Source organism: Nansenia antarctica (genome assembly GCF_963989245.1).
Source record: "Nansenia antarctica genome assembly, chromosome: 20".
Classification (NCBI taxonomy): Eukaryota; Metazoa; Chordata; class Actinopteri; order Argentiniformes; family Microstomatidae; genus Nansenia; species Nansenia antarctica.
The window spans coordinates 5,616,150-5,631,664 of record NC_137693.1 but is presented as its reverse complement, the minus strand read 5'-3'; the positions used below and the strand labels follow the sequence as shown (position 1 = coordinate 5,631,664).

The following is a 15,515-nucleotide window of genomic DNA, read 5'->3' as shown; positions in this document are numbered from 1 at the left end:
AGAGTTCAGATGCATGTGGGAAGTCAACAGTGTGGTGGTTCTGACAGGGAGAGGGTTGTCTGTGAATTCATCACACCACGACGATCTTATTCAATGAATGAGTTTGAGTGACTGGTGACACATTAAATGTACTCCGTAGTCTTCTCTTGTAATGCTTAACAGCCCTCTGTAAGTAGATCCTACTTATATATAACACGGTGTACCCTGGTAACAAAGGTCTCTCTTGTTGAGTACACAGAATGTGTTTTTGTGACTAGGTGTACCAGTATATAGCGTGCCGGTAACTGTGTCACTGTGTGTGCACGTCTAGAAACAGTATTCCCTGTTTGGGAATGAGGTCAATGAAGGTCAATGGTGAACGTAGGGGGATAATCTGTGAACATTTTTGCCATGTAAAAATCATTTTTTTCTTTTAGCCAAATGCTACAGGGTTCCTAAGAGTGAACGTTTCTCTCGAATTCCACCCCTTTTGACAATTTGTGACCCGTCTGTTCTATTTGAAATAAATGTTGCGTTTCCCCTTTATGATACACATTCTCATATGAAAGCGTACAGTATCTACGGAGGACTGAATAATGCACATCCTGTACTGTATAGATTTAGTAAGTGTATATAGAAAGTATGTAAATACATTGATCTGTAGCATACTTTATTGTCATAGTATTGCTATAGGCAAGAACATCTTGAAACACAGAAGATTGATGTGTTCGTCAGCCACAGTTGAAACAAAGAGAGCTGGGAAGGCCATATCAAATGTGGTTCTCCCAGCCATGGAGCAGCTGTACTGTAATAGTGGCATAGTTGACTACACCCATATGTTGGTTTCTTCGGTAAAAACAAAACGTACAGTTTTTACATGGTAAGGTAACAAAGACACAACTGTTTCGCTCACCGACCGTTCCGATCGCCAACTCTTCAAATGCATTTTGTCTCCTCGGACAGTTAAGGGACACTCTAAGACACATTCCATTACATATCGGGGACAAACACGCCACAGGTAAAGTATTGCAGTACCAAAGACAACGTTGGTTCTTCTGTCTGACATCTTGTATGTTATGCAAGGAGAAGGCATGTATGAAATGGAACACACTCAAGGGAAGAAATAAATACACACAGCTCAAACTGTTTTGGCATTTAAGACCAAAAAAGGCAGATACCCAAAGATATTACTGTACTCCAGAATGCAAAACAAACAAAATGAACACTTTTTAAACCCACCACACAATTAGTATGCCCCTCCCCACACCACTCAAACAGGTCAGGCTAGAACTACCTTCACGTCCGAGCTGGGATGTAACAGTGAAGTCTCCTTGTCTATTGTGGCCTCGATGTTATGACAAAGGCTTTGAAAACTGATGAAACCAGCTTTGCATTGGGAGAGCCCTAACCCTGTGAATGGCCAGAGCACTCTCAATAGAAGACCACCGTTTAATATCACCTGTGTGTGTGTGTATTGTAGGAGTACAGAGACAGAGTGGCTAGTCAGTTCACAGTATGAGACTGTGGGGAACATGACGCGTTCCGACCGGCAGGGGGAGCTATAGGACAGTTGGTGAAGGGATGAGGGTCCAATTGGCATCCTCATCCCTTCACCAACTGTCCTATAGCTCCCCCTGCCGGTCGGAACGCGTCATGTTCCCCACAGAGACTAACTAGTAAGGGGGGCAGGGGAACACTACAGTCACTCAGGAGTTCTGAGAAATGAGGTGGTCATTTCCCTAAGGCATATCTACTGGAAACTGTCTTAACGGCAGACGTTAGTGTGTGTATGGGGTGTGTGTGTGTGGTGAAGCAGAGGTCACTGCTTAGAGCTTGTCATCGGGGGCAGGGATCTTCTCCAAACTGGGCTCCATGCCCCAGATCTCACGGGCATACTGGGCAATGGTGCGGTCACTGGAGAATTTACCGCAACCCGCGATGTTATGGATCACCATCTTGGTCCATTCCTTGGGGTTCTGTTTTTTAAAAAGAGGGACACAGTGGAATCACTGAAAAGCGAACATTTGAGGCGGTTAAAAAACACTAGATTGTCGAGGCCCGAACCTGGTGATTCTTCTGATCATAAAGACTGAGTGAGTCTAAGAGCAATTTTAAGATAACATTCATCACCAGTACCACTGCAAACCCATAGTAAAAGGGTAAAACAACATCTAAACCCATCCCTCTTGGCCCGATCACTGACCTTGTACAGAGCGTTGACTGAATCCTGGCATTTAATGTATTCTTCGTAGTCAGCAAACACTTTGAACCTGTTCGTAAAAAAAAAAAAAGATAAGATCCTCTTGAAATCCGTAGTCTCCGCGCAAATATTTTAGGTCACTTTTAAAAGCATAGGTAATAAAACGGTGTGTTTGTGAGAGTGAGCGTGAGTGTGCACGTGTGTGATGAGATAAGATAAGAATGGTGGTACAGATGGATGGGTATGTGCTAAAACAGTCTGTATTGTATGTAAATGGCCTGCGCTTATGCGCTATATATAGCGCCTTTATCCAAAGCGCTTTACGACGGCCTCTCATTCACCCATTCACACACACATTCACACACCAATGTGGGTGGCCCTACCTGTCGTGGTGCATCAGCATGCTGACAATGTCCTTGAAGAGGTCAGGCTCCTGGGGGCTGAAGAAGCCTCCGGCGATCTGGTCCATGGCCTGCTTCAACTCAGGGATACGGTTGTAGTACTCAGAGGCATGGTATCTGTGCAAGACGCAAAAAACACGATTTAAATACACAACACTCAGAGCATCTTCAGGGTTCCTACACGTTTCAACAAGTCAAATCTAAGACCTTTTTAGACCTTTTTAAGACCTCTTTGAATAGAATGTTTGACCTATTCGCGACACCATAGCAATAGCTTTTTTGTCATCCTGCCGTAGCTTCGTTCGCCAAAAGAAATTCCCGGGGGCAGCGAATTGGCATTTTTTTGGGTTCCAGCTTGATTCATTTCCACGTAAATACAGTAGATGTGGTCAGACTGATTTCCTTGCAGGACAAGCTAATCTAATTTATTAGACCTATCACCTAATTTTTTTGACCTAATAACTGAAACTTGAGACCTTTTTAGGCCTTATACATCGGATTGCTGGATTTTAGACTTAACGTTTTTTTAAGACCAGCGCGGGAACCCTGTGCCATGTATCGGTTATTTATCTTCAAAAACATTCGGGATTGATCGCTGTCATATATCGGAGACCTGGCCACACAGTATCTCACATTGGTCAATCTGTACCTCCAACTGGTCCTCTGTCCTCATGTCTAAACTCTCCCACTGTCTGAGCCTTCATTGGACCAGTCTCTCCTTACTCTCCGATCCCCTACAGTACACTAACTCCTCCTCTGTCCTCTCCCCTGTCTCCAGGGTCCATGTCTCCCCTGCTCACCCCTTTGCGTCCATCGCGTCCACGTCGTCCACCCTCATGCCGAAGATGAAGAAGTTGTCCTCTCCGGCCTCCTCTGCCATCTCCACGTTGGCGCCGTCCATGGTGCCGATGGTGAGGGCTCCGTTCAGCATGAACTTCATGTTGCCAGTGCCGGAAGCTTCGGTGCCGGCTGTGGAGATCTGCTCGGAGAGGTCGGCCGCGGGGACGGCTGACGGGAGACAAGGAGGGGGGGGGGGGGAGGATGAGCATGGGAGAAACAGACAGAGTAGGGAGGTTGGAAGGGAGAGTGGGAGGGAGGGAGGGAGGGAAAGACTGGAGAGATACAAGTGTAGAGAGAATCAAGGAGGAGCCACGGGGAGAGTGCAGTCACCTCTCTCAGCCAGGGTGACTCTGTAGTTCTCCAGGAAGATGACTTTGAGGCGGTCGCCCACGACGGCATCGTTGTTGACCACCTCGCCGATAGCTGTGATGAGACGGATGATCATCTTGGCCGTGTGGTAGCCTGGGGCAGCCTGAGAAAGACACGGGATTTGATCAGTTTAGTTAGCTCATTCTTGATATACAATCAGTTATACGTGGATGAATGAAAGTCATGGATGTAAGATATAGTAGTTCTATATCTAAAGCTTAGAACTAATTGTTTGCACGATAACTTTTGGTATGAAAGTTGAAGAGCAACCGAACGCACCTTTCCTCCGATCATGACGGTTCTTGGGGTCCAGCTCTTGTTAGGCTCCTTCTTGATACCTGTAGAAAGAGACATTATCAGGGTATATACAGGAGTCTTGAGGTTCATTTCAATACCTTTCTAATACTTTTTAAAGACCTTGTCAATATTTTTCCAGACCGCACCGCCACTTCGAGCTGTAACTGTTTACATCAGTGACACCTTTAACTTAACAGTTTTAGTTTGCGATAGACTAGACCACTATCATACAACAGAATTTCCGGTTCATCTTTGTTTTTTAATAAAACTAATAAATTCACAAACCTTTACTAAAAGTTTTTAGGACTCAAACTCTTTGGATAGTCTAATTCAGAAAAAATACCTACAAAATTCAAGACCTCATAAAATCGTGATAAGACTTTTTAATACTTATTAAGGGTCTTGATTTTCCCAAAATTGATTTATCAACTTTTAATACTTTTCAAGACACCGCGGATACCCTGCTGTAGAAAGAGACATGATGAGTACAATGGGAGGCATCATAGATAGAGAGAGAGAGAAAGAGAGGAAGGGAAGAAATTAAATGTTTAGTGTCAGGGAAGAAACAGAGAGGGGGGAGTGGGATTGAGAGAGGGGGGGGGACAGGGAGACAGCGAAGCTAGAGTGTGTATGTGTGCGTTCGGTGTGTTAGTGTGCGTGTGTGTGTGTGTGTGTGTGTGTGTGCGTGCGCGAGTGCATGTGTGGTACTCACGGTTGAAGTAGGTGATGATGTGCAGACAGTTGAGCAGCTGTCTCTTGTACTCGTGGATTCTCTTGACTTGGAGATCAAACATGGAGTTGGGGTTGATCTTGACCTTATAATGCTCCTCCAGGTGGACGGCGAACTTCATCTTGTTCTCCTACGTTAGGAGGAAGATTTGACAGGGACATTGAATAGGCGCAGAGCTTGGAAAATGATCAAATGATGATACATTCATAGGTTAAAGTAGGCAATGACCTATTTCGTGAGCTTAGAATTATAAGGTTCTATCTCCGTCTAGGGCAGTTCAGAGACATTGAGCGTCAAAGTTTTTACATTCCATTATGTTTTGTGAGATGGGACCTTTGTATTTTATGAATTACTAACTCAAAAATGTTTACATTCCATTATGTGTTGTGAGATGGGACCTTTGTATTTTATGAATTACTAACTCAAAAATAACACCACACAGGCATTAATAAACACCTAATGGATCAGATTATGTAAAAAACTCAATTTTGAAAAGAATGGAGATAAAACCTTATAAATTCTAACGTCATGATGTCCCAGTTACCACTATAGCCATTACTGACCAACCCATTATACTGTAACCACTTTATGAGACTCACCTGTTTGACTTTGGCGATGTCACGGATGAAAGCCTCGTCGTTAACGAAGTTCAACAGTTTCTTCAGCTGGTCAAGGTCACGGACAAACTCCTCTCCGATTTTCTGACAATTGAGTTGACACAAGATGAATTATTGGGCACATAAAGTAAGATCCAACTGAAACGCAGTAGACAAAGGCAGTGTCCTCACCTCAGCAATGACCTCAGCCAACCCGGGGTTGCACATAACCAGCCAGCGGCGGGGGGTGATGCCATTGGTCTTGTTTTGGAACTTTGCTGGCTCCATTTCATAGAAGTCTTTGAACCTGTGACAAGAACACAGCGAGACAGACAGACACCAGATGAGCTTAACTCAGCCTTTGAAATCATACAGTATAAGATTGGAATGTTGCATGCTGAGAAAATACTATTAGGTTTCCGATTTGCGCTCTTGACCAATTTCAAAAGTGACAATATGGCACACAAACACCTCTCTTCTCCACCTGCATCTGGCTCCCAGAGAAGGGTGTGTCATCTTCACAAAATATGATCATCTGATATTCACACCTCACGGCTTACATTTTCAAGTAGCCACAGACTACCACTTATTACAGTGTTATAGATGCTTTATATGCTACGGATGACCGTAATCAGAAAATATCGATTTGACAACAGATCGGAACCAGAGCTTTTCCAATGCTTTGCATCCCATAGCCGACTGTTTCAATCAACTGCTTGATTAAGATTATTTCATCTATAGCGTTATGTTTTATAGCATATCTTTGATGCAGTAAAATTAGCTTTTGGTTTTAAGACAGCTGGCAATGGAGCACAGGAGGAATGGTTTGGCCTCATCACTGGCGCTCAGTAGATAGTGAAGGTTCATTATGTTGCTATTGAATGTTCATCTCTCGCTCTTCGTTTTAAATCAGACAGCATTCTTTTTTATTAGTTTTTCATAGGAGATGTAGCATTTTTTGAGTTGGTGATTCTTTGCCAGATCTTCTCTTTTGATAATGCACTTATTTCCCCCACTTTGTTTTCAATTAAGTTAAGTTAAGTTGAGAAAATGTGTGATTTAATTTGAGGTTATGTTTTTCTGATCTGGATTCCCCCCTTACAAGGGACAGTCCATTGTAAAAGGATATGAGTGAGGCACACTTACTTACAACTCATTTAAATAAGGCATGTCCGCCTCTTTCTGTGCTCCTACGCACACAAGTGTAGCAAATCAATCTTTTTGTTAATAGCTTCTCAATACATATATACGTATGTCAGCTTATACGTTTCTTTGAAATTCACCCTGTCTCACCCTAACCCTAACCCTGTATCAGTGGAGGCTGGTGGAGGCAGAAATTGATGGATGGGCTATTTGTAATGCATACAATGGGATGAGGAATGGTAGAAGAAACACGTGTGCTCCTCATTCCATTAATAACAATAACAAGCCCCGTCCTCCGATTTCTATGTCCAACCAGCGTTCACTAGTATCTATCTACTGACTAATTATTGCATGTGGCATGTGGGCCGGTTGGTGTAAGTGAAATAATGAATGAGTTCATTCCAGACAGTGTGTATTTGTGGGTGTGGTGGTGTGTGTCTAAAACCTACAGTGTGGCTTTGAGGATGTCCGAGTGGATGCGGGCCACGCCGTTGACAGCGTGGGAACCGACGATGCACAGGAAAGCCATGTTAACCCTCTTCCCGCCTTCCTCTTCAATCAGGGACATGCGACGCATACGGTCATGATCACCAGGGAAATGCTTAGCAACATTCTGCAGGGAAAGACATACAACTATTAGGATTACGATGTATGATGTCATGCTTTTGACCTGCCCAGGCTTCAGGGACAACAGATGTGAATGACTTTGCATTGATTGTGTAAATCCGAAATATAGGCCTTACTGTCCCTGTCGACAGGGACAGTAGGTGCTAAATGACTAAATAAAGAAAGAATTAAGCTAGCCCCCTTAATCACTGACTAGAGGGGTCTAACAGCAGTTGAAGAGAGGCAGAGTGGTGAACAACCAGTCTTTGAGTATACATTTCCGGGAGCTTCCGCGTGCACCACTGACCTCCATGTGGCGACGGTTGATCTCATAGATGATCTCCAGGTGACGGGGCAGCAGGTTATGGAACAGGTCCACGGGCCAGCGCTCCAGGGCCTCAGGCAGGACGGTGTGGTTGGTGTAGGCACAGGTACGAATACAGATGTCCCAGGCCTGAACACACACAGACACAACCCTCGTTAGTCAACATGCTTGTGCAAGGTGTCCAACTTGATTGGTCCATCTGATTTTCACAGCCATGAGATGACAATCATAGAGATGAAAATCAACTTGTGGTTTTTAGCTTTGCTGGCATATATGACAGTTTACTTTTGATATTTAGCTTTGCTTGACTGTCCAAGCAGACACATTACTATACTGGTCTTTGTTGCCCCCTGCTGTTTCATTCATGAAGTGCAAACATTTTATAATACACCACTGTAAATGATAAAAACACCTCTACAAAGGATAATTAAGTAAAAGAATGAAACCCACCATAACCCTAATCCTAACTGAGTTCAACACACCAGGAGTAACATACAACTGTAAAGCTGTAGAAGCAAGATCAAAATCAACTAATAATAATAATAATAATCAGTCAGAGCTGCAGAGTCACTACCCATCTTCCGTCGTAGACGTCTATATAATAAAAATATATATTATTATAAAAATATATATAATATAATAAATACAATTTAAAAAGGCTAGGTTTAGAAGAAGGTGATAGAAGAAGGTTTTTGCCTGAGCTAGTTTCCTGCTACGACTGGTGGATTGATGATTCACTTGCTTAGTCAAATGTATTGATTGCTTTGGAATAAGGCGTCTGCTAAATGCCAAAAATGTAAATGTAAATGTAATAATAATAATAATAAGAAGAAGAAGAAGAAGAAGAATGAATTGTATTTGTATAGCACTTCTTCATCATGATAGTCATGATCTCCTCCACTCACCACATCCCAAGCCAGCTTCTCATCATCAACCAGCACCCTCATCAGCTCAGGGATGGCCATGGCAGGGTGGGTGTCGTTCAGCTGGATGGCAACCTGGACACAATGGACACAATAAATACAGCAGTTAGCAAAATGACAATGACCACCATACAAAGATAGAATCAATCACCGTATCAGCACAAGTGATTCAAATAAATGAAATGAAAACAACTCCAAAATTGCTGTTCAGCACCATATGACTATACTGTGTGTCTCTGACTGACCACTGGGGACGCCTCACCTTATCAGGCAGGGTGGAGAAGTCTGTGCGAACAATTTCCCTGGAGCCAAACTTAGAGACTTTGAAACGACGGATGATGTCCTGCAGGGTGGCGGACACCACGAAGTACTCCTGCTTCAGACGCAGCTCCTTGCCCTCGAAGAACTAGGGAGGAAGTAGGGATGAGAGCATCGAGATGAGAACAAACTGACCGGACGGATTCTGATTCTGTCTTGCGTTGCAGCAAGACAGTAGATGGATATTAGAGGGTCATTCAAAGACGCATTCTTACGTTATCGTTGGGGTACAACACACGTGAGATGTTCTCAGCCAAGTTCCTGTCCAACACAGCCTGAATGTAGCCACCGACATTGACTGTTCAGACAAAGGAAAATAGACTATGAAACATGTTCCAGTCCTTCTCCGTTTGACACATAAAATGTCACGTCAAAATGATAGCCTGCAATATCGGACACTTACAGTCTTTCAGGTTGAAATCGCAGGGGGCCTTAGCAGACCACAGCCTCATGGTGTTTACAATGTTGTTCCTGTATCCGGGGATAGGGGTGTCATATGGCAGAGCCAACACGACCTGTCAACACAATCATCACAAGTGAATGAGATAAGAGAAATATGTCAACACAATCTGTATTCATTGATGACATATTCATTGTCAAATCAATCAAGCCCTTGTTTCCCCCTCTGCTACTCCTCTCCACTCACGCATGCACGCTGGCACACATACACACACACACACACACACACACACACACATACACACACACACACACACACACACACACACACACACACACACACACTTTCTCATATCTGGTAACCTCACCTGACTGTCAACCCATTTAACACCTTCTGCGGTGTGCTCTGTCCTGCCATAAAAGTGGACAGGGCGCATGTACTCTGGGCGGGCCTTCTCCCAGGGGTTGCCAAAACGCAGCCAATCGTCAGCTTCCTCAACCTGTGAATCATTGGCTTATGTCAGAGTCTGTCAGGTGAGTTCAGAAAAACTAGACGCAGCCCATCACTATACATTCTCCCTTCTTATAGTCAGGAAAAAATGGAAAAGCACTTTCTTTTTGCATGCCTACTTCATACAAACGCCCTCAGAAGGCGTAGGAACATGTCTTACCTGCCAGCCTTTCTCGATTTTCTGGTTGAAAATACCAAACTCATAGCGGATACCATAGCCGTAGGCAGCAAGACCCAGAGAAGCCATGGAGTCAAGGAAACAGGCTGAGGACCAACAGAAATGAGAGAGTATCACGATTAGAATCGCCCCAATCCCAGATACCTGACATGTTCATCGTGTGTTCATACAGATTTGAAACCTATTCAAGTACAACTATGCACGTTTAAACAGGCCTCCTAATGTCAATCGCCCTGCATCTTTCCCTGAGAGGAAGGAGAAAAGGCCGCTTACCAGCCAGACGACCCAGACCCCCGTTGCCCAGACCAGCGTCCTCCTCCATGTCCTGCAACTCCTCCATGTCCAGACCCAGCTACAGAACACAAGGGGTTTTACAGTTGAGCTGTCAAAATGTCAACTGAGGTGTTCCAGGCCAGGGAGACTTCAAATCGTCCCCTTATTGTTATTGTAATATGAATGAATGAATGAATGAATGAATGGTCTTTATTGTCATTGCTATAGTACAGGTACCAAACAACGAAATTTAGGAGGGGTGGCTCCCTAATAGATAGGGCTAATAGAGGTACAACCTGGTGTATCTGTATCTGATATGTACAGGGCTATTGATGGTTTTAAGTACTCGTGCTCGTTTGATGAATGAAGTGAAAAGTACAGCAGTTAACATGGTTTCACTGTCATGGCTGACCCACAGCAATGGTCAGCCTATTTCAGAGTAGTAACGGTCAGATTACATGTAGATGCAGGACATGTGTGTGTGTTACCCACCTGGTACGTGGCCTCATCACAGGCGTTCTCCAGTGCCAGGTTCACCATGGTGTTCTGCAGGGTACGGCCCATGTAGAACTCCAGGGACAGGTAGTACACACGCTAGGGGGGGGAGAAACCAGAGGAGAGGCAATATTAAGGATATGATAATAATAATAATAATAATAATAATAATAATACATTAGACTTATATAGCGCTTTTCTAGACACTCAAAGACGCTTTACAAACGGAAAAGATCGAATAGTAATAATAAAAAGACACACAAAATAAATAAAAGAAAGTATAGGAGCCTAATTAAGGTAGTGCTGGGGACACATGGGAAGGGGAGGGGGAGAGGGTTAACTGGTGAAGGCGAGCTTGAAGAGGTGGGTTTTGAGGGCCTGTTTGAATGTTGGGAGGGTGTTGGCCTGTCTGATGTGGTTGGGGAGGGCGTTCCAGAGGGACAGGGGCTGCGGCTGAAAAGGCCCTATCACCCCAGGTCCGGAGCTTGGTCCTGGTGGTCTTGAATATATGATGGTGAATATATGAAGGTATGAATGCCTTATAGACGTTTTATAGACTTAGTGTATCCCTCAGTCACTGTCTGCTGATGTAAACGTTCAGAACACTACACCACTTCAGGAACACATAACTGTTTTTACTGAGTTTATTGTTGCTTTAGCTCTCTAGGCTCACGGCCTATTTTAAGAAGCATGTGGAAATATGACACCCGAGTCCTTTCTATAGCCTTTGACCTTTCAGGTTTTTTTCTCTTGGCGTTTGTCACGGTGGGTTTGACACACTGCAGAGGGAGGGGAGCGATTGGGGAGACGGGATACTTCAGGGGTTACATAACGCTGGCATTTTGGCTCAGGCAAAAATAGCTTCAACCGGGGTTGTTGTAAAGGTTAGTCGGAGTGTGATATCCATTAATTGTGAGGCAGGTTCTCCAACATCAGTACCAGTAACACATGTATCATGTAGAGATCTGATGATACAGTATTGGGTTGTGGTGCTAAACAGTATGTGTTTAGCGCCCCTGAGGCTTCTTTCAAGGAATGGAATGGAATGGAATGGACTTTATTGTCATTGCTACAGTACAGGTACCAAACAACGAAATTTAGGAGGGGTGGCTCCCCTGGTGTTAGGAAAGGGAATTTTTTTTTTTTTTTTAGAAAAAGCATAAAATCACAAGAAGGTAAGGAGCTGGTTTACATAAATAAAGGCTATGTACACAATCCACTGTACTATACTGCACATATAGTCAACTAGGGTTGTCATATTGCACAAAAGTATTTTTTCACGTTATTTTAAAGTGAAGGAAAGGCAGCTTTAAGGAAACACTCATCCCAGTTCATGATCAGAATCAGTGTTTCTCCGGCAAAAGTGGGTTACAATAATTGATCATCAACTGGATTTGAATGATACATTATTATACAGAGTTATATGGTGTATTATTGTCCATGCCGTAAAAAAATACTTTATGAAATGTATGAATGCTACCACTTAATATGAAGATATTTATTTAGACTAATAACATCAATGTCAATTGGATGCATCATTCATTGACGAATAATGCAGACATATGAATAACTGTTCATCAACAACTGTTCGTGCTCATCTTAAATGTCCTATCAATTTCCCTCCCCGTATGGGTTGCTGTCCTGACCTTTGAGGGACTAACTTTTGACCTTTCAGCCTGGAACAGAACCACTAGTTGACCTTGGATGCGGTGATAAAGTAGAATGTCAGAGGGTCCCTGCGAGTTACAGGCTGCATCCCACACAGTACACACTGTTCTCACACGCTTAAAATCCCTAAATAGATCTTTAATGGAAGAAATGATAATGATACCAGTGAAGTAAGGTTTAATTTTGCACACAAGTGAAAATGTCAACTTCATCCAAAGTGTTCCGTAGGTTTAAGAATACAGCAGACCCTGTGTAACTGTGTGTCACTGTGTGTACTGCTGTTGCACAACACTTGTGTAAATCAAAATCGTATAGAGTTTGTTTCTCAACAGTTCAAGTTCAATACAATATGACCATCCAATGAGGACCTGTACCCCAGGTGATCATGGGGTATATCTTTGCTGAGTGGTGTGTATCTGCAGCTCTGCTAGCTCCACTGTAAAGACTGCTAGCTACTGTATACAGCAAGAAGGAAAAGGTCATGGAGGGGTTTTAGGTTTCAACACAATATGAGCACAGAAGCGTACCCTCTTGATCCTGACTTTCTACTGAGCTCTGAGCTTTCTAATGAGTGACATTTCGAGGTATTACCATCGCCATAGGACAGCAATGCCATATGGCAGGAGGGAGGCTGGAGATCTCTGAGAGCTGCACGCTCCTGCACACTACTGGAGCACACTGCTACGTCTACAACACAATCCTGTCATTTTCTTATCAGTAGAGCAGACACCTTGCAGAGGGTTAAAGAGTGTACAGTACAGTATGGCCTCTTTCACACCGGCAGTTCCGAACGCCGGTTCGCGTTCGCGTACCGAAACCTCCGAACGTTGGCGCTGTCTGCCGAACGAGCCCGCGTTCATACCAGTGTATCGTTCGCCAGACAGCGCCAACGTTCGGAGGTTTCGGTACGCGAACGCGAACCGGCGTTCGGAACTGCCGGTGTGTAAGCCCTATATGTGTGCTAGGTCTCATATTAAAGGTTCTCGGATACTTTTCAACCCATGTGGACGGGGTAAACCATGCCCAAAGTTATGACTAGTGTCCACTGGTATCAATACACAGTACAGTGAAGCAGTAAGCATAATTGAATACTGGGAAAAATCTCTAAATTAATAGTAGGCCTATAATTGAAGCTGTACAAATATTTCCCTTTTAGGTATGTAGCCTACTTAAATTAATGGAATTAGAATCATTAAATGTGACTTTATCATGATGTGAGCTGTGTGTTCCAGGGGATGCAGTGATACTGTATGTATGTATGTACACAGTACTGTATGTAGTCAGCTCAGTAACTTACTTTGGGATCTTTCTCATAGTAGTGCTGCTGGGTTCTGATCCATCGCCCGATGAGGTGGTCACGCACGGTGTGGGCCAGAGCGAAGTAGTAATCCCGTTTGGACGCCACATTTCTGTCCTTGACCAGTGTGAAGTGGAGATGTCTGTTGAAATTGGTCTTTAGGTCTGCGACATTTTCCACGCCGGCAAGTCCACGCACTGAAATCTGCTTCTTTTTATCGTGGTCTGATAACGGTTTCGACATGGTGATACCGTGCTGTCAACTGTTTGAGCCGACAAATGTAAGCAGTGAACTTACAGGAGCAAACAGGGGTGCAGTCTGTCCGCTACAGAAGCATCTACAGGTCACGTTCATTTATTTATAAGTGAGGGAGCATTAATATTGAGTAGAAGGTGGAGCATATTTAAAACAGGGATCCAATCACCACTTACTGTAGTCCGTCTTGCATAGCAATATACTGTAAATGTTGTATGCATGCTGAACAATCGAATCAATTGCAATTAACTTTTAATTACCATGGAAATATTGCTTTAACCATCATAATTAATGCAAGCAAATAAACGTATTCTTCTATAAGACCAAGTTCACAACAATGTGAACAGTGCGATATTATCACACAGTGAATTATTACACTTCTGTTAACTCATGCTACAGTAGATTGTATTTTCCCCACTGTCATACACATAACATTACTGCACTACAACTCCCAGAATGCCATCTGCCGTAGTAATATGCAGCAGTCACTCTGGTGTGCAGACTGTCATAGAGGCCTGCCTGATCCAATAATAGCAGCTCTGACCCATACCAAAGGCCATGATATTTGAACGGCATGTCTTCTGAATGTCATGAGCCGGTAGACAACACTTGTCTGCTGCTCTAACTCAGTAGGACCACAGCGTTAGGGTTGGGGCAGTATTCCTTTCACTGACCTTTCTGTACTGGAAAGCGGTAGCCTAATCATTATCTTTCCCTTGCAGCACATTACAGTACAACACAGTACATTTTTACAGTGAAATGCTTAATTCCAATTGTAAAAATCAACTCCAGTTATCTTTCCCTTGCAGTTTGGTTATTTGAAGTGGTTCCTTATGGAAACCGTGAAAAATAATATTAAAACAAATACAGCTGTAAAAACAATTTACAAAGTGGCTGTTGTCTGGGCATAAGAGACCTCAGTCAACACATGCAATGCTGAAGGTCTTAACAAATGTCTCAACAGCACATTTACAGTACATTTTACAGTGAAATACTTCATTCCAATTGCCAAAAACAATTCCCAGAACAGCGTAGAGAACAAGTCACATGGTGACGTGACATCACACAGCACTTCCTAAGTTACAGACATACGCTTAAGGTCATGGGAAATGACCCAGGGAACATAGTAAGCAGGAAACAACAGTTTCACCATGTGCTGGCACTGAACTGTACTGGTGAGGGTTAGATGGGTTAGGGTTAGGGTTAGATAATGCAATACCTTAGCTACAATTACTCTACCTTGTAGTATCTTCATAGTCATTCATGTAAGAAGTGAGGATACACATATGAGAGTATTAATTTTTAAAGACCTAATCACATAAGCAAGGTTCTTAAATATAACATGTTTATATACTGTTGTATGTATGTATAAAGCAGAGAAGATACAACCGCAAAGCAACTGAATAAGTATGAGAAAGGAAAACCACAACCCCACCCTCAGGGTATGTTGACACAGAAACAGAGAAAGGGAGGGGGCGGGGGCGGGGGCGGGGGAGAAAGAGAGAGTAACAGAGAGAGAAAACAAATGTGTGAAAATGTGTGAACAAATTACATTTCAAGTTGTTTTCTCAACGATGGTCGAAGCTGTTTGTTTTCAATTGCACCCATATAAATGACAACATATTACAGTGCTTTAGGGTCATATGATTTGTCTAAAGGCCAATAAAAGTGAAAATCACCCTAACAGCATTAAATCTTTCTGGAGGAAAGAG

General features: G+C 43.3%; 1 protein-coding gene across 1 annotated transcript; it reads right to left on the bottom strand.

Annotated features, from left to right (window-relative positions):
• Window positions 1–1,805: 1,805 nt before the first annotated feature.
• On the bottom strand, window positions 1,806–13,791 carry pygma (phosphorylase, glycogen, muscle A; the record flags this gene model as incomplete). Its single annotated transcript, XM_080549722.1, has 20 exons — window positions 1,806–1,955; window positions 2,183–2,249; window positions 2,563–2,697; window positions 3,381–3,588; window positions 3,751–3,892; window positions 4,069–4,127; window positions 4,799–4,946; window positions 5,416–5,517; window positions 5,605–5,719; window positions 7,005–7,168; window positions 7,469–7,615; window positions 8,392–8,484; window positions 8,672–8,815; window positions 8,943–9,025; window positions 9,131–9,242; window positions 9,495–9,626; window positions 9,798–9,901; window positions 10,089–10,167; window positions 10,581–10,682; window positions 13,549–13,791. 20 exons carry the CDS (start codon window positions 13,789–13,791, stop codon window positions 1,806–1,808), a joined length of 2,529 nt encoding a protein of 842 aa, XP_080405848.1.
• Between the last annotated feature and the right edge of the window lie 1,724 nt (window positions 13,792–15,515).